Here is a 24,461-nt window from a genome sequence, read left to right on the forward strand (position 1 = left end):
CCTGCTGTGCATTCTTAGGTGTCCCTTTTGCGAAGCTACTTCAGCGATCTGGGGTCTCCTCTAGGCTTCCAATCAGGCTCACGGTGTGTTAGAAGTAAATCTGCATGTGCCCTTCCTTTCTCTTGTTTTGTGCACTCCTTGTTTAATCCTATCTTTACTCCCGATTTCCCTATTCTTGATTTTTTCCATAAAAAAACGGACATCTTCACTCTGTAAAGGAGAGAAGTGGGTGAGCACTTAGTTTTTAGGCTAATGCCTCGTCATCTCCGTGGTGTCCTGTGATTGTTATCCCAGCACGAAGGAACTGAAGGTCATCTCGCCCCTATCCTAGAACTAATTATCAGCATTTATGGCTTCAGCACAATTTCCATTTGCCCTATAGATGGAGAACTTAACAGTAAGGTTTATTTGGAAATGAAAGAGGAGATAGAGTACACAAGTGCTGAAAATAGCTGATGACTGGTCTCTGAAGTTTATTTGAGTGGAATTCTGTAAGGTTCAAGGCAAAGTAAGTCTCGTCCAGTTTCCATGTCACTTAATCAGCTGCAAAGCTTTGGAGAAGGTGAAGATGCTTCTTTTGTTTTTTGGACTTTTGGTTGGGTTTGTGGTTTTTTTTTTTTCTTTTCTGTTTTTCTTTTCCATCTGAGTTAAGGTTTGCAATCAAATTCTTTTCTTCTTTTTGTAGTTCTCTCTGCTCTTCTCTGTTTACTGTGCTCTGGGTTTCCTCAAAGAAAAACATAATCATTTAGACATTTCTCTATAGATGATCGGGAGAGAAATTTGAGTGAATCAAAATTTTGCTGTGATTTTTACCTCAGGGAAACTGGAGCCTGTCCGTTGGAAATCAGACTTCTTTAAAGGATAATCTGTCTTGCCCTAAATGGGGAAAAAGGTGTCCAGCAAAGATCTCCGGAGGTTTTGGGGTTTTTTTAATCTTTTATTTCCATTTTGGTAGGATTTAAACTTATTTCCCTTTGTAATATATGAGATGGGATTAAAAAAACCTCAGGAATCAGATGGTATATCTAATCTTTGCAGTAGTAGAGCAATGTCTATAAAATTAAAGATCAAAGTGTTTTGCATTTTATGTAATATAGAAAAATTTATCCTGAAAAAGATAGCATATTTTGCAAAGTCATGCAGGGAGAATTCTGCAACTCTCAGGTTTGGGGTTTCTTGGGTTTTAATAGCTCCCTTTGGTGAATTAGAGCAAGGAAGGTATGAATATTTGATTTTTAAAAATAGATTACTTTTCAGTCTTGCAGTTTTGTTGTGGATCAGAACTAATACTAACCTGTCTCAGAGAGGGGACTGAATTGTAGCCACTTACAAAATATTATTTGTCTTAGAATATTTAGTTCCAGTTTCAAAGGCTGTGGGAGGCAAAACCAGTGATCTGTGTTCTCGTGGGGGTTTTATTCCCCATATACACTGAAGATCTTCCGCTGATAGAGAAACAAATCTGCTTTGGAATTTAAAAAAAAAAAAAAAAAGACAAATCTAAGAAGCAACTTTTAGTGTTCATGGATTTTAGTGTTTTGGACCTACTAACTACATAGTAAAGTAGCCAACTTTTCACAGCCATTCTTCATGGAAAAATGTTTCAAAAAAATGAAACTGCCAGATGTCTGGATGCTTTTGGGGAAGAAGATAACTTTATGCTGTCAAAGCAATACTGTGTTTGGAGGAGAACAGGCCTGAAGCAAAACAAGAGGCTCATCCCCATCCCACTTGCTCTGCAGAGACTACGTAAGATCTTTAACTGCTGCGGCTGATTTGGAGGCAGTTCTAATCAGCTTGGCACTCTATAAATAACACAGTTCTGTAGGGATTTTTAAATATCATATTACAAAGATCAGAGAGGCAGCAGCGTCCTGCCAGCTGTGCACGCACTGCTGCGCTGTGGCTTTGGCAGCAGTGTGGCTTCAGAATTATTCATGTGTCTTCCTGCCTTCTCAGATTCTTTCAATCTGGTGTTCAATGGGTGGCTGTCCACCTTGCAGTTCTCTCTTCTCTTTATAGTAGTTTGTAGAGCTTGGGGGCTAACTGTGTTACTTTGTTCCGCAGTAGATTAACTGTGGTGGTTAAGCTGTGTAAACTTTCATCAGGATTGATGGTTGCAACTTCTTCGGTTAATAAACACATCTTCGACTTCATTCGGTTTTCTTCTGGACATCCACCTTACTCTCAATGTGGCCAAACCCTGGAAAGCTGCTCTTTTTGGAAAAGACACTATGAAGCAGCAATAGACTTTCATAATCCTTTTAGTTTGGTTTGTAGTAAATTTATCCTAACAGCGACCTGTCAAGGTTGATCCAATAGTAAAATCTCAGCACTTCAGAAATAGGCAGGGCACCTGGTTCCTACCTCTATATTTCTTTTTCCATTTTTCTTCCGCCCTTCAGAGGGGCAGGTCAGACTTGAACTAGCTGCTGGACTTCACCTGCATCTCTCAAACTTCAAGCTCTCTTGTGGGCCCTCTGGGGGTATCTGGGTATCAAGCCAGAATATCCAATATTCTGTGTTCTTGCTAAAAAATCTGCCTGTTTGTAAGCAAAAGGCAGGAGGTGCCTGCTCACTTAGTTTCATCTGCTTCCTGCTGCTCTTTAGGAACTTGTTAGAATTACAAAGATATTTTTTTTTTTTTCTCCTTACTTCCACCTCTTGTTCAATGTATTTAGACTTCAGTAACTATAGAGAAACCAGACCGATTTGCTTTTTTGCCTGGTTTTGGGGAATCTTACTTGTTGCTTGCTTCCTTCCTGAAAGAGGAGGAGGGGGAAAACCTAGGAGGGTTCTGCAATTATAGACAACCATTCTCTTTCTGTTTCTATTCAAATAATTCATACCATAGTGACAAATGAACCTTAATGTTCCCAGGTCTTGGCCAGAAGGATTTTTATGGCTGAGACTTGAGGTACAGCTACTATTAAAAAAAAAACAAAAAGTTTTGATTTGTCACATGAGCTTCAGTGATGAATTTTTGTCCCCTGGTTAATAACTGAATAACTTCTAAAATAAGCCAAATGCATTAAAGAAAAAAGTTAGCGGGATGACAAGGAAAGGGTCTTATCATCCTATCAGAACAGGTATAGAGATATATACACATATGTATTTTTTTACATAACTATTCTAATTTGTGCTGAAAACTTCATGTACTGATAAATAACTTCTACTCGGCTGCATGAAACTTTTTTGTTCGTATTTCTTCGTTTGTGATTTTTTTTTTTACATTTTTAATTTTTTTTTTTTACATGTCCATTTACACTTTCAGTCCATCTTTCTCATCCATAGCATTTCCCTGTTCATTTTATCCACTGCATCTTCTCTGCTCATCATTGGTAGAAGAATCTGGCAGCACGGCCTGCATGTGGCTCCCTCCTCTTGTGCTGGCATGTGATGGTGGCACCGTTGTGTTCTCTTCCTTTCCCTTTTTACTAACAGACGCAGACCAAACTGGAGCATGCCCGCATTAAGGAGCTTGAACAGAGCCTGCTCTTTGAAAAGACCAAAGCTGACAAACTCCAGAGGGAGTTAGAAGACACTAGGGTAATGGTTTTCACTATTTGAATAACAAGACTGATTTGTATTGTGGAAGATTTCTGATGACACAGTCTGCTGGGTATAACACATGCTGAAACAGATCCTTGCTCCTGCCACGATCAGTACCTGCTATAGATATAGCTGGAACACTAAAAATTAGCATTAATTTTGAGCTTCAGTGTTGTGTGTGTGTGTATGCCTGTGTATATATACTCATTTCTTCAGAAGAATTCAGGTAAGATGTCTTAAAACTTGAAGTCAAAACTAGCAAATGGGACTGTGAATTGACACAAAGGAATGTTCAGTCGTTCATTTTAGAAGTAGCAAAGTTCATTGAATCCCAAAAAAGTAAGATTGACGGTGCCAGTGCTTTTAACACAAATTTAGTATTTGAGACTTGGTTTCTGAGGTCTTAAGTAGTTGTTGTACTACTTACTTTGCTAAATCATGCTTTGCAGTGGCTTTTTAGGTATTTTTTCCACCCATGATGTAATCTTTTCATGGATATCCCTGTTGCATTCGTAATACTGTAGCCTGCCAAAATATTACTGGACATACTTTGTCCCAAGTCAGAAGCTCAGCAGATGTCGATTCTTAAGGATAGTTATATAGAGATCTATATTCATGCTCACACATGGAGCTTTTCGTGAAGTTGTGGTAGGACGAATATTATAAACCCAAGAACGTACTCTATAATAAGTACTTTTAAAGAGCAATTGCTGGTAAGTAATATCTTTTCCAGGATGTTGGTATAGTAAGGAGGCTGAAACAGTAACTTCCTAATTAGAAATTATTGAGGTAGCTCTGCACGCTTTTCGCTACCACAAGCTGCTTCAATAGTGGGTGAAAAGCTCAGATAATGTGAGGACGCTTTTTCACAGAGAACGATGGAGTGGATGTAGCAGGAGTTTCTAAGGATTTGTAGGTGAAAAACGTGTTTATATTTTTCTCTGACAGTTTCATAGCTGGCATGAGATTAATTTGGAAGCAATTATTTTAACAAATAAAGACCTCGGGGTTCTCTGTTCTTTCCCAGCCTTCTTTAAAATGGTTCTGAGAAACATTTTGTTAAACACTGGTAATATATATAAGCATAGTCTGTAAGCTGTTTAAAACAAGTTGTTATTTCCAGACAACCTCAGAAAAATGCATTTAACTAAATTCCACCTTTAGAGAGTATGATATGCATGTAATACAAAGATGTGGACATTTTTCCTTTTTTTAAAGCAGTAGTTTATCCAGAAGGGAAACAATAGTTGGCCTTGTTTCACAGCCTTCTGTGTAAAATCATCTGCTTTTTCTTAAGGCTGGTTCAAAATTTCCCTAGAAATCGGAGTTCACAGAGAAATTCAAAGGTATTCTAATCCAAAATGCTGGTAAGAATACACTAATGATGTTAGTTTGCAACACATGGTGGTTTCTTTTCAGTGAGGCCTAAGTGTCTTTGGATGAAACTTATCTTTTATAATCTTTCTTCTTTCCTTAAAACGCTGTTAACCATAGGTGGCCACGGTATCTGAAAAATCTCGCATCATGGAACTAGAAAGAGATCTAGCATTGCGGGTGAAAGAAGTAGCTGAGCTTCGAGGGAGATTAGAGTCTAGTAAACACATTGATGATGTGGACACTTCTCTGTCATTGTTACAAGAAATAAGTTCTTTGCAAGAAAGAATGGCAGCAATTAGCAAAGAACATCAGAACGAGATGAATTCACTAAAAGAGAAGTTTGGAATTAGCGAAGAAGCCTTGCAGAAAGAGATCAAGTCACTTTCAGCTTCAAATGAGAGAATGGCAAAAGAAAATGAATCCTTGAAAACTAAGCTGGATCATGCCAACAAGGAGAACTCGGATGTCATAGAGCTGTGGAAATCAAAGCTGGAATCTGCAATTGCCTCCCATCAGCAAGCAATGGAAGAGCTAAAAGTTTCTTTCAGCAAAGGTGTAGGGGCTCAGACAGCAGAATTTGCAGAGTTAAAGACTCAGATTGAGAAGATTAAATTAGACTATGAAAATGAAATGTCAAATTTAAAACTGAAGCAGGAAAATGAAAAATCTCATCATTTGAAAGAGATCGAATCGCTGAAAGCAAAACTGTTGGCGGTCACAGAGGAGAAGGAGCAAAGCCTGGAACGTCTGAAGACCAAACTGGAAAGTGTGGAAGATCAGCATCTAGTAGAAATGGAAGACACTTTAAACAAATTACAGGAAGCTGAGATAAAGGTAAAGGAGCTAGAGGTACTGCAAGCCAAGTACAATGAACAAACCAAAGTTATTGATAGTCTTACACCACAGATCAAAGCTGCTGAAGAAAAGCTTTTGGACCTTGCTGCACTTCAGAAAGCCAATTCTGAAGGTAAATTGGAAATCCAGAAACTTAGCAAGCAGCTTGAGGCAGCTGAGAAACAAATTCAGAATTTAGAGACTGAAAAGGTTGATGGAAGTAGCAAGGTTTGTATCAACATCCATCCTTTTATTTTTACTTTGCTTTTATTTTGCATTTGTACTGTTCTAATCTGCTATGGCAAATACATCACAGAACAAACTAGTTTGATTGAATCTTAGTAACATCTGAGGAGGTTTAGAGAAAGCAGGTTTTTAGTGCTTGGTCTGCACCACTAAGCAAAAAGAAAAACAAATCTTCTGCACTTCCTTACTGCAGGCTTCGGCATGCCTGTGCCGAAAGCATTGTGTTATGGAAAAGTTGGTTTGGCTTATTTGGGAGAAGAATCCACACATTTTAAGATTTTAACCTTTGGTGATAGAGGTATTCAGGTAAAGCAACTTGGGGCTCATGGGGGAAATGTTTCCTCTGTACCTTCACTACCTTGCCTCTTGTCAAACAAGAAGATGGAAGAGGCTATTAAAACCAAAAGAAAGCAAAAATGATCTGGGTGGAACTTTTCTTTAAGACAAGGGTATGCAGTGGTGGTGTTAGGCGCTGCATCACAGCATTTTTGGAGCACAGACTGCAATGTGATGTATCTTACCAAGATTTTTCTTGGGTTTGGATGACATCTGTCTTTTAAATTGACAGCATGGCATTCAGTACTTGAAAGTTGTTCCACCACTGCAGCTAGGAATAGAAGTGTTAAGATATCATTTCATTGTAGGGGTTGTCCCACCTCCCCAGTCTATGCATGACCTGACAAGCTAGAGCTCTAATTCTAAGAGCGGTGAGAAGGTAACTGGAAATAGCTTTCATAAACCCTTCACAGATGGTTTGGAGACCTTTGACTCGATTTTTGAGGTCACGCTGGGTTTCTGCACTACCCCTGGGTGTGGTACGGAGAATTATATTGAAATATAAATGTAATTGAAAAATTATATCCCTCTATGTGCATTGGTCTGAATAGCCAGTTGAAGCATAAATGCTAAATTAATCAGTTAAAATTAAAACAATAAACGCCTAAACCTACTAATTCAACTGATGCTGTAACTTTGTTTTGAAATTTTGAATGTACTCAAAAATATCTGCCATTAAATAATGTTTCCACCATTAATTCCAAGAGAGCTAAATTTCGATGATTTCAGATATATTCCAAGATGTAGTTAGTACCGTGATGTATGTCGTCATCAGTGGAAATCAGCTTCACTCAGCTAACACATCACACATTTTTTTCTTCATTTTTTTTAATCTTACAGTGATTTTAATATTCCAGTTATTTCTTTCAGATTCGCCTTTTAATTTCCCTATTTTTTCATTCATGTTTGTAATTTTATTTTACTCCATTTCATCATCTTTGTTAGGCTAGTAATCTGGCCAAAGAACTGCAGGGCAAAGAGCAAAAGCTTCTTGACCTTGAGAAAAACTTGAGTGCAGTAAATCAAGTTAAAGATTCTTTGGAAAAGGAACTTCAAGTTATGGTGAGTAATACTCAAAAATTTTGACTTTATCCTTTGGATTTTGGTTTTCATGGTGAGAATGTAATTGAAATCTGTGGATCAACTCTGAGCAACATCTTCCAAAGCTGTTTTATTCATGAAAAGATGGCAAGGGTTTGTGACTAACAGGATCTATCTCGGAATGAAAAGAGCATTTCACCTGTGTTCTGTGTTGGCAGGTGTTTTATCTAAGTAGAACTCATCTATTTATGGATTTCAGATAAAATATTAAACCAAAAGCACTGTGAGACTACTCATTAAGGAACATGTGGCTCTTTCTTGTAACTGTTGCACAAATTCGTGCTGGCTGTACACGCCTTACAAATGGTTTTTGAAGACATTTGTCGTCTGATTTCTCATTTTGCAAATATTTGCAAGTATTCTGTAGTTGGGTGGGATTTTCCTGAGGAACTACATCAGAGTTAGTAACAAAAAGATGTGCTTTTAGGTTTTGCTGTCCCTGCCATAATCTCTTTCCACGGCCATAGTAAATATTTTAAGTTGGTGGAAGAGTCTTGCTTATCTTCCTCAATATCCTCCCGTTTCTTCACTGTCTAGCATCTCGTCCTGCTGGTAAAACTGGAAAATACTGGTATGAGGTTGATCACAGGGTTGCAGATGCCCACTGTGCAGCCTGTGAGCAGCGTGGGTAGCTTCTTGCACTGAAACCCAGAAATCACATCTCCTACACTGGATTCTCTGGCTGCAGTTCTCCTGCTGTTCTTGGTGATGGAGAAGTTACTTTGAATGTTTAGGGATTTGCTTGTAATCAAGGCAAGGGAAAAATCTTGCTTTAAGTGGCTGAATGTATCTATGCTAAACTGTAATTTAAAAACTTCAGATCTATTTATGGTAGGCATGAAGACTGTTCTATTTTGTAGTTGAAAAATACCTAATATAAATTCAGTGGTTGAATTACACTGCTATTGCCAAACCTTACCTTAGGTTTTTATCCATTTTTCAGAAAGAAAAGTTTACTAGTGCGGCTAATGAAGCAGAAAACGTTCAACAAACTATGCAAGGTATGTCTGCTACTAAACTAAACGAAGAACTAAAAAGCTGCAGAAAACAAATGTGGCAAAATAAAGGGGTTTTGTCATGCACTTTCAAATTTACACCTGGCAGTACAGCGGTTTCAGCAGCTATGGAAAGGACAGGGTTACTTACAACCTCTCTTCTGAAGAGTAATATACCTTGCAAGTAGGTGGAATTCTCTGCATCTAAATAGTTACTAACTTTGTTTTCAAAATTTTACTTGCATAGAAACAATTAAAAAACTAAACCAAAAAGAAGAGCAGTTTGCACTCTTGTCTTCAGAACTGGAACAGCTGAAGTCTAGTTTAACTGGTAAGGAAGTTAATAAAATGGAATGTTTTGCAAAATGCATCAGCTTTTTGCTTCTGTATGCCTCCTGCTCAGCTCCCCACACTGTAGTATGTAATGCTTTCACAAATGCAGATGCCTTCAAAAGAAAGCCTTTTTTCTGGGCAGAAAACAGCTTTTGTGGCACTGCGTAGTGACCCAGCAAGGTGATGCTAATGTTAAGGCAATACATTGCGCGGGAAGGCAGCAGACTTTCTGCTGAGTGTATTCCACATCAGTAGTTAAATTCTTGTTTGATGTTGCGACAAAAGCATGCTGTGGTGCTGGTCAGATACCAGACAAAGGCCTGAGGACCAGACTGAAGCATCACAAACGTAAGATAGGTACTTCACAGAAGCCTTGCCCATAGGTAGTGGATTTCTTTTTAAGGACACCAAAAAGACCGTACGTTAGCCTGGTCATCTCCTCCTTCCTGTCTCATAGGAGGGACTCTTGCTGCATCTTTCTAGTTGTGCATTTCCATTTCAAAGCAATGCATGAAGAAATTAAGAATGATGATGCACCCTGTAAGCGAGCACTGCAAAGCATTGTTGGGACTGTGGGAGTCATCCCAAGGGCTGCTCTTGCCCTTGGTGGTATTGCCTTCCATGGACTGAGTAATTTTTTCACTGAAGCTTCATGTTGCTTGCACTGTTTGTCTTCCACCGCTCTACTAAATAGCTGGTGAGTTGTCTCACCTGCAAGGTATGCATACCTCTCTTATTATATTGCTTAATTACCCTCTGATACGGTAGAATTTGTATCCACTTCTCATGGCCTAAAGTTAAGTGAATCACTTCTGAAAGAAAGGTTTCTTGACTAGTTGCTTTTTTACTATTTCTGAAGAGTTATTTACCTTTTGCTACAGTTCAAAGTTCAATCAACCATAATTTTTAATTTTAAAGGGGTAATTTCCAAACTCTGCAGCATCAATAATGCTCTTTTTGTAGTTCTTTACTATCTTCTAGCTTGCCTTGCATACCTTTTCTCTTAAATCGACTAGACTAACAACCTTTGTCTTGTTCAGTGATGGAGAAGAAACTGAAAGAGCGAGAAGAGAGAGAACAGCAACTGATTGAAGCTAAAGCCAAACTTGAAAATGATATCGCAGAGATCATGAAGTCTTCAGGAGACAGCTCTGCCCAGCTGACGAAAATGAATGATGAGCTCCGGTTAAAAGAAAGGTATTCCATCGTTGTCAGAACATTTTCACATTAATCCTTTAATTCTGCAATTCCGGCTTCTTGCTTTATCTTTTTGTAAATATCTGAACAAGATGCTCCTGAGTGTCACATTGATATGACAAGTGAAGTTACTCTATCAAACTACATTAATCAAAACTCCTCAGAGTGATTTGAAGAGCATCTAACATTTGCAATTGCAAAATTTGTATGCTTCTCATTGCCCAGAGTAAACGACCTTTTAAATAATCTACTGTTTTGTGATTGGGCTTCATAATTATTTGATTACCTGATAAGTGTGGTTTATTGGGATATATAAAAAAAGACTTGGGTCACATTTTTGTCTAGCAAGGGAAAATGTGTTTTGTTTCAAATAAAAATAGTACGTAGAACTGTTGTTCTTTACCTTTACAAAACCCCAGACGGGGGGCAAAATAACTGGCAGCTGTGTTGCTCTGCACATGAGCAAGTGCTCGGTCTCACTCATGTATATGTAGTTTAGCAGAACGTTCTCCATATGTGAAATAATAAACTCTCATTTGAAATGCTTGGCCAGAGTGTAAAACTTGGGCATAATTTAGAGGCTTTCACCTCTGCTTGTTTTGCTGTCAGCAAAAAGTAATGTTCTTTTATTTGGTCTTTCTAGGCAGTTGGAGCAAATACAACTTGAGCTTACAAAAGCAAATGAAAAGGCTGTTCAGCTTCAGGAAAATGTGGAGCAGACAACACAGAAAGCTGAGCAGAGTCAGCAAGAAGCTCTCAAGATTCATCAAGCAGAACTGAAGAGTATGCAGGATCAGCTAACGGACATGGTAAGAACAACTTTTAAAAGCATTGGCTAACTATGTGCAGAATATTGTACCACTGCTTCTTTTAACTGTCTTCCAATTGTTTTTATCTTCTACCAGAAAAAGCAAATTGAGACTAGCCAAAATCAGTATAAGGAGCTTCAGGCGAAGTATGAAAAAGAAACTTCTGAGATGATTGCTAAACATGACACAGATATCAAAGGATTTAAGCAGAACTTGCTGGATGCAGAAGAGGCACTGAAAATTGCACAAAAGAAAAACAATGACTTGGAAATACAGGCTGAGGAGCTGAAAAAGCAAGCAGAACAGGCCAAAGTATGTATACTTTGTTACTCTGCAAGTAATTTAAAGTTTAAATCTTCCTGTTTCAGTGAATCACTGCTTTTTACTTGGCTTCACCATTGCATAATCAGATTTTTGCAGTGTTTCTTTAACTTTTCCAGGGTAGATTAATATTGGTTAGGGGCAAGAAGCATGCAGGACTAACTGCTGGTCTGCGCTAGATCACACAAGGATCTGTGAAATATGGTTGTTTGATGTTAACATTTTATGTTCAGAGATCAATCAATTGGAGCCTAATGTGATTTTCTTGGTTTTTAAATGCATGGATTTTACAATCTGTTGTGAACTATATCATTTAAGTTGATTATCCACCTGAAATTTTGTTCATACTTGAAATGTATTATCCCATATTACGTGCAACTATTTAGTATGTAGCTTGATTTTAGTAATGTTTTTCTCCTGTTTTTTTGACATCACTGCTTGATTTCATCCCTCATTAGTTATTTGCTGTAGTCTTTGGTTTACGTTTTAGCAAAGTATTAAGTGTATAAATTGGCACACAAGTTAACTAAATACACCACTGATGTGGTGTTTTGAATTAAACGGGTTATGACAACATATTTTTGTCAGAATCATGAGGAGAATCATCTATAGGAGGTGAATCTGAGAATTGAAACTCAGTATTAATGTAACTCCCTGCATTTTAATCACTTAATTCGCATGAAATCATTCTGTGGCTCTTCTTTCTGAACAATTTACATTCAGAAAATTTGTTGAGAGTAGTTTTAAAACCGAGATGAAATCTTGTGTGGAGGAACCTTCAAATCACGATAATTTTTTTTATGATTATTATTATTTAACCACTGAAAAGTTTTCCTGTGGATGGTGGGTGTTTCGTAATGAAATACCCAGGGTGACTGTCAACAGTTGAGTTCGCTTAGGGACTGTGTGTCAGTGTATACACTTTTTTAAAACTTAAATTACAATTGCTCTGTTTGTCCTTAAACCACGTTTCTCATTTATCTGCTTGACTTCATTTTTGTTTTCCCTTCTCCCCAACTTTATTTCTTTAGTCCTTAAGCTCTGTGTTAGCATCAGCCAGAAAAGAAATTGAACTAATGTCAGACAAGATGAGGGGTTTGATATCAGAAAAAGAGACTTTGGCACAGGAGGGGAATACTTTAAAATTAGAGAGAGATTCCTTGTTATCAAAACTTCTAGAACTGGAATCAAAGATTTCATTTATACAACAAGAGCAAGAAGAACTTTGGACAATAAATGAAGAACTCAATTCAGAAAATAAAAAAATCCTAAAGCAGAAGGAAGAAGCTGAGGCCAAAAGCCAGCAGGAAAGCACAGAAAAGGTAGCACTAATTTCTGAGAGAAACAAATTACTCTCTGAAATAGAGGCAGCACAGGCAGACCTTCTGAAGATAACCCAAGAAAATTCTGCTCTCCAGTCTTCGGAGGCAGCTTTGCTCCAACAGGTGAAAGAACTTCAAGCTGACAAAGATACCATGGACGAGGTATGTCAGAAACATATCAAGGAATGGGAACAACTGGAGAATTACCAGAAGAAACTTTTGGAAGAGAAAGATGCAGTTGTTAAAGGCAAAGATGATGTTATTCAGAAGCTGGAAAGCTCTTGTGAGGCCCTGGCAAGAGACCAAAGAGACCTCCTGCAAGAAGTGTCAGCTCTGACAGCAGAGAGAGATTCAGCCCTAGGTAAACACTCAGATCTTGAAAATGCACATATCGCCTTAAAAAATGAAATGAGCAGTCTATTGCAGACAAGTCAGAGTCTGCAGTGCGAGCAGGAGACACTCCTGAAGAGCATGGGAGAGCTGCGTGTGAGTTTAGACAGTACGGTTAGTGAAAACCAAGCATTGAAAGTGAGAACAGAAGAGATGCAAACAGAGCTAGAGACGGAACGTAAAGAACTTAAAAAAGTGATGGAAGACAACACGGAGCTGAAGGATTCCCTTGCTAGTCTCTCTTGTCAGCTTGAGGAAACGAAAGCCTCAAGAGAGATAGCCAATTCTGAACGTATTCAGTTACTTCAAGAGAAAGAGGCTCTTTCTGCATCAGAACAAAAGCTTCTGGCTGAAAGGGTGCAACTCTTAAATGAAAATAAAGCAATTACTGAAAAGCTTGCTAAGGCCACAGCAGATGCTGTACTTGCTGAGAGAGTCTTTACTGAGAAAATAAATGAATTGAATTTAGAAAAGGAATCCATTTTTCTTAAGTCATTGCAACTTGAAAAGCACAATGAAGCTCTTCTCCAAGAGCAGCATGAATTGGAGAACAAATACTTAGAGCTTCTTGATGAAAGCAAGTCTTTTGCAAATGCGGTTTCTGCTATGAAGAAAGAACGTGAACTGGACATCTCAGCCAAGAGAGCTCTGGCCCAAGAGAATACCATGCTCCAAGGTTCAATAGAAGCCCTCAAGGAAGAATTAAGTAAGAAGACTCTAGAAAATCAAGAGCTAATGGCCTGTAAATGTGACCTTTCAGATCTTCTGAAAGAGGCCCAGGATGCCAAAAGAACATTAGAAAATGAACTGGCTGCTGTATCCCATGCCAAGCAGCTTCTGTCATCTTCACTGGAGAGCTGTTCCTCCGATAGGGAACTGCTGGCCAGAGAGAGGGATGAACTGCAAGATAAGTGTCAGAAATTAAATGAGGAGATTGCAATTATGAAAGAAGACTTAATGGTAGAAAGGGAAGCTAGGAAGCTGGAGAAGGAATCATTTCTGTTGGAGCATACGGAAGTTCAAAGCAACCTCAGCTTCTTGGAGAAGGAGGTGGAAGAGCTGAGAGAGAAAAATAAAGTATTTCTGACTGAGAAAGAACTTTTAGTTCAGGAGAAAGAAAAATCAGAAAGTAAACTGCTGGAAATAATGAAAGAAAAAGAAGCCCTCTGTGCAGAGATAGAGCAGCTTGCTTCCAGTGTGGAGCGACTGCAGAGTGACTTTGCATCCTTGTCTAAATCAAAAGCAGAGCTCCAGGATGCGCACAGGTGTGTCTCTGAGAGGCTGGATGATCTTCAACGCAGGCAGGAGGTGACAGAGAAGGAGAGGATAAAGTTACTTCAGGAAAACGACAGCCTGCTTGCTGAACAGAAGAGTCTGGTCATCATTAAGGAAGAAATACTAAAAGAGAAGGAGAAATTCTCCAAGGATTATTATAAACTGCACAAGGAAGTAGCACTTTTAGAACAAACTAATAGTGACCTCTCTGGCAAATTGCTGGTGTCTCAGGGCAAAACTCAGATGCTGCAGGAGGAGGTGAACAAACTGGCTTTGAAACTAAAAGAAATTGAGATTCTCCAGGCCCAAACAGTAGCGCAAAAAACTGAGGTATTGAAACCCATAGCTGAACAATCGAGTATGGTTATACTAATACTGAGCACTAACCCAGCGGGTTCTTCTCTGCACTTCATTGCTGCGCGTTTTAAACAGATTGGTTCTTGGGGAACAATTCCTTACAAATTCCTTACAATTCCTTACAAATTGGAATCAAGATATCCTATAGGAATGTATTATGCCTACCTAGGCATTTTAATATTCTTGTGAAATACTTCCTTTTATGAGGGCATAATGACGAACACTGAAATAATGTGATAATTGGCTTTATCTCCTATTTAATTTGTAATTATTTTCCAAATTTTTAACAGCTTTCTATAAATTTCATGTTTTCTGAAAATAGAGCAGGCTGTTGGAAGTGAATACCTATTGAACTACTATGTCTAAATTGGTTTAGAGGTCAAAGAGCAATCACAGTGGTGGTAATTAGAAATCCACAAATTAAAAAGGAAGAAATGGGGGCTTTCTCAGTGGTGATACAAGCATGGGGTTATGATCTTATTTCTGCATGGAATTGAATCTTCTCATGTCCATTTATTTTTATACTTTATGCAGCTTCAAAATGCAAATAAGTTCCCAGTTGAAGTCCTTATTTAATTGGAAAGCAGCTGGCAAACCATGGAGCTGTGCATAAAGTATTGTGGTTCATCTTTTGCTTTCAGAGGTCCCTTTGGTAACACTTTTTTTTTTTTTTATCCCTCACCCCTCCCCACTCCCCTTTATATATATATAGGCTGCCAAAATGGCAGAAGATGTTTTCCAGACTGTGGAGAAGGTGACCAAAGAGAAGGATGCCATTCACAAAGAAAAGATTGAAACTTTGGCCTGTTTGGAGAACTCTAGACAGACAAATGAGAAGCTACAGAATGAAGTAATCACATTTAAATGCTTTTATATGAAAAGTTTTGCCTAGTTTGTAAGGAGCAATTATTGAATGACAGAGAACTAGGTTAGGCAGGAGTGAACTCTTGTCATTTTCCCACCACAATACTCAGTCTTGACTGGCTTGTGAAAACTTACTAGATGAGTGCATATTGATGGAAAATCTAGGTGCTTTACATAGCCGTATGACCTGTGTTCTGCGTTTTGTATGTGATTTCAAATACCGTACAGCACGTGGGGTCATGTCCCTTCAATCTTGGTGCAGCAACAAAAAAAAATTATGGAATAGGAATTCTGGATGCTAGAGCAGCTTTTGCAGATCGCAGAATCTGGAGATGTGGGTTAATCAGTCGTGCTGTATAGCTTTAGACAAATTGCTTGGACATGACCACACTGTGCCTCAATTCCCTGGTTGAAAGTACAGGGTGCAGCTTCACGCTCCGATGAAGTGCTGCAGAGCTCTGAGTAACAGTGCTCCTAATCAACAAAAGCCATCGCTCCGTTTTCTTACCTATAACGCACTCCTTGCTCTGTCCATCCTCCCTGCGATCCTGCCATGCATATGTTAGCATTCCTTCTTTTTTTCCACTTTTCCTTTCGTCAGAATTGTGGTCTGACAGGGTGCCGATTCTACTGAACTCTGTGCTATCCAAACGTGTGAGCATGACAGTCCCAGGGAATTTCATGCTGGAATGCGTACAGCAGTTCCTCTAGTTCGGTCTGTGTCCTCCAACGGCTCTACGATACCTCAGGGTTCAGAGAAGGGGTGTGTGTCCTCAGTTGTGTGTTTTCACACTTTTTTGCCCCAGAGTATCTAGTCTAATGTGGAAGTGGCATCTTTTCTGCAGATCTTGAGCAACCTGTGGCCTCTTTTTGATGGCTCTCTCATCTTGTGCAGCTCAACGGGTAGTGAACAGCTGGGCTAAGCTAAGTGCTGCAGCTTGTGCCGAGGCAGTAATGATTTCCAATGAGATCTGATGACTCGAGAATTAAAAACGTTGACGTTAATAATGGCAGGGGTTTGCTTCCTAGATTGAAAAAAAAAAAAAAAAAAAAAAAATAATCCACAGGGTCCTGTAATGCCATGAGAATGCCTGAAGATTATCACTTATGTAATGCAGTGTGCCGCTGAATGCGAACAAATGTTTGCAAGCTGGTGGTGTGTGCGTGGTAAAGGCACGCTCAGTAAATCCACATGCAACAATTTGTTCCATGCCACAAGATCTCTGAAAGGAATTCATTTCTTATGGTTGCAAGCGCAACTTTCAGCCTCCTGTTTCTCAGAAATTCAGGTACAGTAAAGCAGAACTCTTTATCCGTTATCTTAGAGGAATAAAAATCAAGGGAACAGCTGAGTTTAGCAACAAGCATTGAATCTAAAAAGAAGAAAAAAAAAAGTGGTTTGAGCTGCATAAGATTTAAAGTGGAGGTGCTTTGGAGCTTTACCTTTTATGTTGGGGTATGTACATGAGATTAGTGTGAGCTGCTCTTCAGTGAGCTTTGAATTCTTTGTGGTGCTTGACTTGAATGCAGAAAGTCTCATAATGTTTTTTGTTAGACAAATGCTTGTCAGTATAAACAGACTGAATTAATTTAAGGATGAAAGGTGCAACAGCTCAGCTCGGGCCTCCATTTTGAATATCTTTTCCAAGTGCTGCACCTAAGAACTGTATCATTTCATTAGTGTAACAAGGGGCTTTTTTCCTTTTTAAGTTGGATATGCTTAAACAAAACAGCCTGAAAAATGAAGAGGAACTTAATAAATCAAAAGAGCTTCTAAACCTGGAGAACAAGAAGGTGGAAGAACTTACAAAAGAATTGTAAGTATTTCAATGTTAAATCTGTTAAACCATTCCTTTGTAGTTTCATTCACCTTACATATTTTTGAGAAAGCATCTTTCAGTACCTCTCCAAGTACTTATAGAGCAGGTATGAGGTCAAAATTAAAATATTAGTTTGACATGTATAAAACTTGAGATCAGAATGTTGCTCCCAAATTGCTGAAGGGTATTGAAGCAAATCCTTCAGGCATTGTTTGAAATAATTTCTTCATCGGAGGAAGCATGGAGTTCTGCCACCTGAGGGCACTAGATTATTTTAAAAGGTTTATTTATGAAGAAACTCTGAATTTCATTACAAGTACACTTGGAGTTGTAACTATCTTTTTTTATAGAAAATCTGGTTCTGCTTTTATTTTTCATTGATGGCTTTATTCATTTATTCATTTTTTATTCATTCATGTAGTCATTATTTATTTCATTGATGGCTTTATTCGGTTTGTTCCTCTTGCCCCATTATGCATTTATTTTCTAACTGGTACAATAGAAATGCTATATATGGTATGTAAAACCAGAATTAATCACTTATCATTTGAGATGCTTCCTGTGAGAAACTGCCTCTTACATACTACAAACTAATGATGTGTAACATTGTACAGAAACAAATTAACTGCAAAACATCTGATACCATGAGATTCCACAGGGCAAATTACTTTATATCAGAGCTTTTGGTGTGCCACTGTGAATAAAAATCCTAGTTATTGCTACTTTGCAGTAGCTGTGTGTCCCCCAGCTCCAGAGATGTAAGGCATTAAATCACAGAGCTCCGTTCCCAGCTGCACTCCAAGAAGGATTTCTTGACTCACGGAGCGAGAGCTGAAATCTGGACTGAGAGCTAAGAACAGCTTCGACTAATTATTATTATGGTTAGTTCCATAAGTCATTTTGTGACAGCTCTTAACCACTGCTCTGAGGTGAAGACAGGGCATAAAGGAAGTCAGCACACAGAATTAATGCTAAGTTTCTGTATGCCTGACAGTTTGGGCTGCTTGCTTTTAAAAATCTGCATGCTTGTATAGACAGCAGCCTCCTTTGAGAAAGGCAGGATTTCGTTCCATGAGCAATTCCTACCTGCCTGAGTGCTTGTGGGAATTGCCAAAGCAAAAGAATTCTTTCCAGACTAGTTGCTCTAAGGTTAGAGCAGCAAGGAGCTAGTAGCTCTGGTATCGTGGAAAGACAAAATATATTAGACTCTTAAGTTGTCAAGCAGAAGTTATTTATAGAAGATACTGGCTTGAAATCTTCAGCACCGAAAGGTGTTCTCATGATCCTGATGACTGTGTGGGTATTTTAATTTTTTTTTTTTTCTTAAGGTTAATCTTAAGACTCGTGCTGAATGTGGTCTCTAATCGTCAGTGGTGTGAGACATTGTGGATAGGTGGAAGCTTGTCTAGTTTTTTAATTAATCTTTGTTGTCATAATTATTTTGTGTGTTGCCTTGGTTTAATTAGAGTAAGGAATTAGCTTGAAAAAAGGCATTTCTCCATCAGCAGTCATGTGGGGAGAGAGAACACCTTTGAGAAGGCAGTTCCTTGGCACTAAACACGGGAGCATTTCACACAAAGTGACCCCCGTATTTTCTGTGCTTTTTTGGTGACGCCCTGAACCTACACTGTAATGCCAAAAGCAAAAAGAGGAAAACTGGTTTAGTGCCGCAGTTCAGCAAAGTCATGGTTAAAAATAGGTGTGTGCCTGCACCATGAGTAGATTGGTACCAAGATAATTTGAATGGAGATTCAGCGATGTGAGCCAGCCTGTTTCACCTGGCCGAGGTGGATTGGATTATTGGGAGTTGGTCCAGGTGAGACCAGACAGAAGAAATGGTTGGAAAACCTTAGTTTATTACATGCTGAACTCAAAAGTAAATCGGACTTCCTTTTGTTTAAATGTGCCCAATAATAGACCACAGAGTCCTTGTATCTTAAAGTGCTTAAGTAAGTTTGACTTAGAGGTCCTTCTGCCTCCTACAGTCAGAAAAGTATTTTTAATATTCCAGTCAGAGTTTAACTCTGTAATATTGGCGTGTAGGAGTACTGAGAGTCCTTTTTATGAAAACAAAACACAGCCATAAAAATGACTGTTTAATGAAATGAAGCATATCTTTTTTTATTTTTTGAAAGACACAAATCTTATGGAAACTTGTGTTAGTCACTTGTGTTACAGGCAGGCATGCAAAGTATTTTTTTCAAAAAATATGTCGAAAATAAACCTAAAGGAAACCACACATCCTAGTAGCAACATAGGCTAATGAAACCTACAAATCCATTTTTTAAATTCAGTTTTTGTTTTGTCTTGTTTTCAATTTTGTATCTATTAAAATAATGGAGCAGATTAGATACTTCCCTGTTTTGCCTCGTGTGATCCAGCACGTTCTTGTATGTTTGGATGTCAGACCTTGTAGGGAGTATTTAAATAAGTGGAGCTATGAGCTTTTTTCTTTTTAATTTTTGTTTCTTTTTTCCTTTTCCTTTTTGTCTTTTTGCCTTTTTTTTTTCCTTTATTTCCACTTTTTCACTCTTTTTTCCATTTTTACTCCCCCTTTATTTTTTTCAAAAAAACATTTCTCCTGTTAAAAGTCCAGGCCATAAACCTTGCCAGCACTTGTGAAACCCTGCCCTGTATTTCTAAATCCAAGTGTTTGCTTGCCATCAGAAGCCTGCGGAACTGGCAGCCTGAACTTACCTTCTGCTTCTTGGGAGTATCTGATGCATTTAAAGGAAAAGAGGTTTTGTGCTGCTGCTGCTTTTCAGGGTTAAACCTGCCACTGTGCGCCTGAGGTGTAGATTGTCACCTTTATTGCAGATGGCATTAGACACGTGACCTAGATGTATTTTTCCAAGCTGTGGAGCTGAATCTCTCCCACAGTTTTTTCTTGCCTCTCTGGTTCCTATGGTAACGATGCACTCCCTGTCCTCGCAGCGAAGCGCTGAAGCTGGCAGCAGCTCAGAAGTCCCAGCAGCTTGCAGCTTTGCAAGAGGAGAACGTGAAACTTGCCGAGGAGCTGGGCAGGAGCAGGGACGAAGTCACAAGTCATCAGAAGGTAGAGTGGCTGGAACGTTTCTTCATCTGGGGTAAAAGCGCTGCATGTGCTGTTTCCACTGATGCCTGGGTGACGTTGCACTGCATGTTTGTGCTTGAAAGATGAGTTGCTCTGAGAAGGTTTTAAAATAAATTTGGAAGCCACCTGCACTGGGAGGTTAGAACTGCAGGCTAACAGAAGGTTACGTAACCTGTGAAGGATACTTAGGAGGCTGGGGAATAAGCATAAATTAAATACGCTTTAGCCAAATGTATTAACAGACACTTGCTATTTCTGTCGGGAGTAATTTTGTTATACAACCGTGGAAATATCCATCTACCCAGTACTAAGGAAATCTAGCTATGTAGTTCTTCTCCTTATTCCTGCTCTCCCTTCCCACTGAAAAAAAAAATAATTATTTAGGATGTATTTCATCTAAAACTACTTGGTTGGACTCTGTCTCTAAAAAGCACTATGCACGTGTATGCTTGCTTAAACTTCATGCTGTGCATGTACGTGAAGAGTGCTGCAGGCGGGTGGTGGGTATTGGAGGACTAGAACCAAACTGATGTAGGATATTTTTCAGATGGTAGTTATAGGGGAGAAAAATACTTTTTTTAAATTTTATTTTTGATTTTTCACTGTTATATTTGAACACGTTGTTGGAATCTTAAAAGTACGGGTTTAGTTACACAGCTTGTAACACTGGTACTTGCCAAAAGATAAATTTGATTAAATATGGTGGGTTCTGTTCTTGCGGAGCAGTTCCGGTGACAGCCACACCATGAAGGAAGATCTTGTCCAAAAGCAAGATCACAAAGACACGGGTTTATGTGTTGCCTTCCTGAGATAGCACTTGGGCAGGAGAGGGGTGTGCCTGTTCCCAGGGACAGCGGAACAGATCTCTCCCGTCCTGCAACAAGGACATTTCAAGCCAAGCAGCTGACTTTTCCCCAGAGTCACCTTTGGAAATGCTGAGGATGGGTGACTACAGCTCTGGCCAGTTTCTAAATCCTTTCAGCTGCTGACAGGAGTAATGCCCGAGGTCCTTCATCCTAAAGAGCCTTTGGAGATATTAACGAGAGTCCCAGACATGTGGGCTCAACCACTGACTCATGCTGCATCTGAGTAGCGGTATGGTAAGAGAAGGCTGTCATCCTAAACAGCCAGCAGGAGCTCTGCGCCCCACTCCCACATGTTTTCTTAAATTATTTCAGAATCTTTGAGGTAACCTGTTATTTTCAGAAAGAGTTGTAACTTGAAAGGATTCGGCAATGTTGGTCAAATCTGCCTGTGGTACGTAGCCGGTCCCCGAGGGAAGGGACCCTCGAGCCCTGAGGCGCAGGCTGGCAGTGGGCGCTGTGCTCTCAGTCGGTGGCCTCGCTTGTGTCCAGGTGACCGTGTGAAGGAATCCCGCTGTCTGCATCCTGCCTGCTGTGGAGCTGTCCGCAGGGATCCTTCTCTCATTGCCAGGATAGACAGCTGTGATCTGTGAGGCACAGGGGTTAGTCAGTCACTTTGCAAACCGGAATATTCTCCGTTCGCTTGCACGGCAGCCTTTTCTGCCCCTGAGTACACGGCTCCGACATCAAAGATCTGGAAGATCTGCTAGAGCTCGGAGAAACAGTCCGTGTGCCTTCCTCAGCCATTTGTGTTCCATCATGTCCTCTCCTGCAAGGAAGGTGCAATCTGAATCTTGGAAACGTGGGAATGCCATCTGTTGCATTTCCTAAGTGTAATATTTGGGCTGCGGTGTCTTTAGGTCTGGTGATCTGCATGGCCTCCTAAAAACTGGCAGAGGCCTTTGGTATTCCAGGGAGCTTTGTTCTGGCAAAATGGTGTCATTTAAAATGCAGGTTTGCTTCAGTGTCACGTAACTAATGAGTGCAGCTCTTCTCAGTTTAGTATGGCTCGGCTCTCTGTGGTGAAATGTGCGGTCTCCCTGCCCAGGGCTGTCGCATTGGCTGGGTACTTGGGGGCGGAGGCAGATGTTATCCTAAAAAGCATTCCCTGTCTCATCTGGAGCATGGCAAGTACTAACCATCCTTTTCGTCCTGGTGGAAACCTGCTGCTAGCCTGAGGAGCAGGACTTTTTTTCGTGTTTCCTTCAGAACCTGCGTTTGCAGTCCCCTCGTTCTACCTCTTGCTGAGTTCTCTTAATGGAATGGCAACAAAGCCAGCAGGCCCTGAGGGCCGTCACACAGGCAGCCCTGCCTCAGACCCGGGGATCCCACCACCACCTCTGCTTCCCCGGCACGTGGGCGAACAGACCCCGTGTTTAGGCACCATGCTGCAGCATGCTTCAGGCCTCCCTGCTTCAGGCTGTCCGTGGGGAGCAGAAAAAAGGCTTCTACAAAGAACTGCTCAATGAAATTTGAGAGACAAAGTGTCCGTGGTAGCAATGAAGAGGTTTAGCACAGAGCAGCGTTGCTCCTGGAGCTGCGTTTTATGCAGTGGATACTGAGAAATGGGACAGTGGGGCGGAAAGCACGGGAGGTAGCAGAGTTTCAGCCTGTGCGAGTTTCTGTGCATGTGCATATTAAAACACAGTAAGAAAGGTAGCCAGCATATGCTTTAAGTATTTTGAGCAGTCGCTATGGTAACTATAAAAATTCTAGCAAGTGTGTTAGTCGATTGGGTTAGTGAATCTGTGGCTGCATGAGACACACTTTGCAAAATTAATGAATACTGTTTCATGAATGATTTATCCTGACATCTAAAGGTTAAAGTGTCTTATACTAAAGATGCTGAGGGGTGCTTTTCTGTATCGATCCATAAATAATTAGCTGTTTGTAATTAATTAAAGATTCACATTCAGATACATACTGAGCTTGGGGAAATTTTCTGGCTTCAAATTATTTGTTCTGGCATTTTGTGAGCCTCAGACCTGCCCAGGCATTTTAACTTTGTTGGACAAAGTGTAGAAATATCTACTAGCTCAGCTGGTCCATCTTTTATTAAAGGTATGTGAGAAGTCTGCTCCGAGGCTAATGAGAGAGTGAGCCTTGTTGTTGCTGGAGAAATACTGATGAGAGAAGGGGTGTCCTTTCTCCCCTTCTACCATGAAGCTGCTCAAGCCTTGATCCATGACTCAGTGTGGCTGCAACAGGGTTTAGAAGCTGCACAACCCCCCCTGCATCGTGTCCCTTGCTTTTCTCTCTTAAATCCTCTTCTGTCATGGTCTGTACAAAGATCACTTGTCTCTCCACAGCCAGCTGGGGAACTGAAAGGGAGGAGAGTTGCAAGGTTTGTGCTCACAGTCTTGGAGGATTCCACAAATGTTGAAGGATTTTTCCAAGTTAAACAGGCACCACAATCTTTTCCTAAAAGTAACCAATAAAAAGGTGGGATGTGTTTGAGGTCAGGGGGAGAGCATCATGGAGCATGGTGGAGATGGCTTCTGGGGAGCAAAGGGTGAGTACTGTCAGTATGAGGTTTTTCTAATTGCAAGTGGCAGCCAAGAGCAGGAATGCCAGGAAGTTAAGCTAGCCTAGGGTGAAACGAAGCGATTTGGTTGTGGAACATGGCCAGGTTAATTCTGCATGGTGTGACCGTAGAGGAATGTTAGTGCTGGTAGAGGAAAAGTGGTCCAAAAAAACAGCTGGGAAAGTATGAAGCACAAAAAATTGCAACGTGAGCCTGAGGGAGGAGAGGGGCTGTATAAAACAGATGCCAGAAGGTGGTTCTGGAGAGGTGGCTGAATAGCATGCAGCTCATTGGGATTTACAAGTGAAACATTTCTCTGAATTTTTGTATTCTTTTTTCCTTCTTTTTTTGTCGCCGGTCAGTGCAGGTGTAAGGAGTTCATACAGGCTGCCTCCATGTAGGAACCAGACAGAAGTTCTCAAAAGCAGGGGGTATACTTCGTGCTGCTGGGGAAATTGCTGGGTTTGATTTGCCTGCAGGAAAAATTTGGTCATAGCCCCATAGTACTGTGGCTGCTCTGTAGTCTTACAGTGGTCACTTCCCTTGAAAGAGACAGTCTGATTTGCTTTAAGACTTAATGTAAGCCTCTCTATACCCTTCCAGTATCTATTTTTCATATCAATAAAGTTGTCTAATTAAGCACCAGCAAAATTATACCAGTTAATCTTAAACCTGGAAGGCTTAACAGCTCTGCCATACATGAAAGGAGAAGGTAAATTGTCCGAAAATACGGAGGAGGCAATTTATCTAGGTGAGCTGCGGTTAGCTGAGAACTGGAGGTGGGCAGATGACCTTCCTGCTCAGTGGAACTTGCTTTATACTCCGTCTGTGCCAAACCTGAGTGTCTGCAAAGTGCTGGAGGTGTTTAGTCA

The 24,461-nt window shown here is 40.0% G+C and overlaps 1 protein-coding gene across 12 annotated transcripts in view; it reads left to right on the plus strand.

Annotated features, from left to right (window-relative positions):
• The window catches only part of CLIP1 (CAP-Gly domain containing linker protein 1), an 81,411-nt gene that overhangs the window by 46,331 nt on the left and 10,619 nt on the right, over positions 1-24,461 (plus strand). For 10 of the 12 annotated variants that reach the window (XR_008732146.1, XM_027801433.2, XM_055709665.1 and 7 more), the window contains 11 exons: positions 3,445-3,549; positions 5,047-5,991; positions 7,291-7,407; positions 8,390-8,447; positions 8,689-8,772; positions 9,815-9,971; positions 10,615-10,780; positions 10,877-11,092; positions 15,158-15,295; positions 17,020-17,126; positions 20,064-20,184. Coding sequence is in view for 11 of the 12 variants with exons in the window: in XM_027801433.2 (XP_027657234.1) it covers positions 3,445-3,549; positions 5,047-5,991; positions 7,291-7,407; positions 8,390-8,447; positions 8,689-8,772; positions 9,815-9,971; positions 10,615-10,780; positions 10,877-11,092; positions 15,158-15,295; positions 17,020-17,126; positions 20,064-20,184 (2,214 nt within the window). In the remaining variant the exon portion in view is untranslated. The remainder of the gene's footprint in view (positions 1-3,444; positions 3,550-5,046; positions 5,992-7,290; positions 7,408-8,389; positions 8,448-8,688; positions 8,773-9,814; positions 9,972-10,614; positions 10,781-10,876; positions 11,093-15,157; positions 15,296-17,019; positions 17,127-20,063; positions 20,185-24,461) is intronic. The other 2 variants (XM_055709717.1, XM_055709712.1) reach the window with 2 other exon arrangements.

This window comes from Falco cherrug, chromosome 1 (genome assembly GCF_023634085.1).
Source record: "Falco cherrug isolate bFalChe1 chromosome 1, bFalChe1.pri, whole genome shotgun sequence".
NCBI classification, from domain to species: Eukaryota; Metazoa; Chordata; class Aves; order Falconiformes; family Falconidae; genus Falco; species Falco cherrug.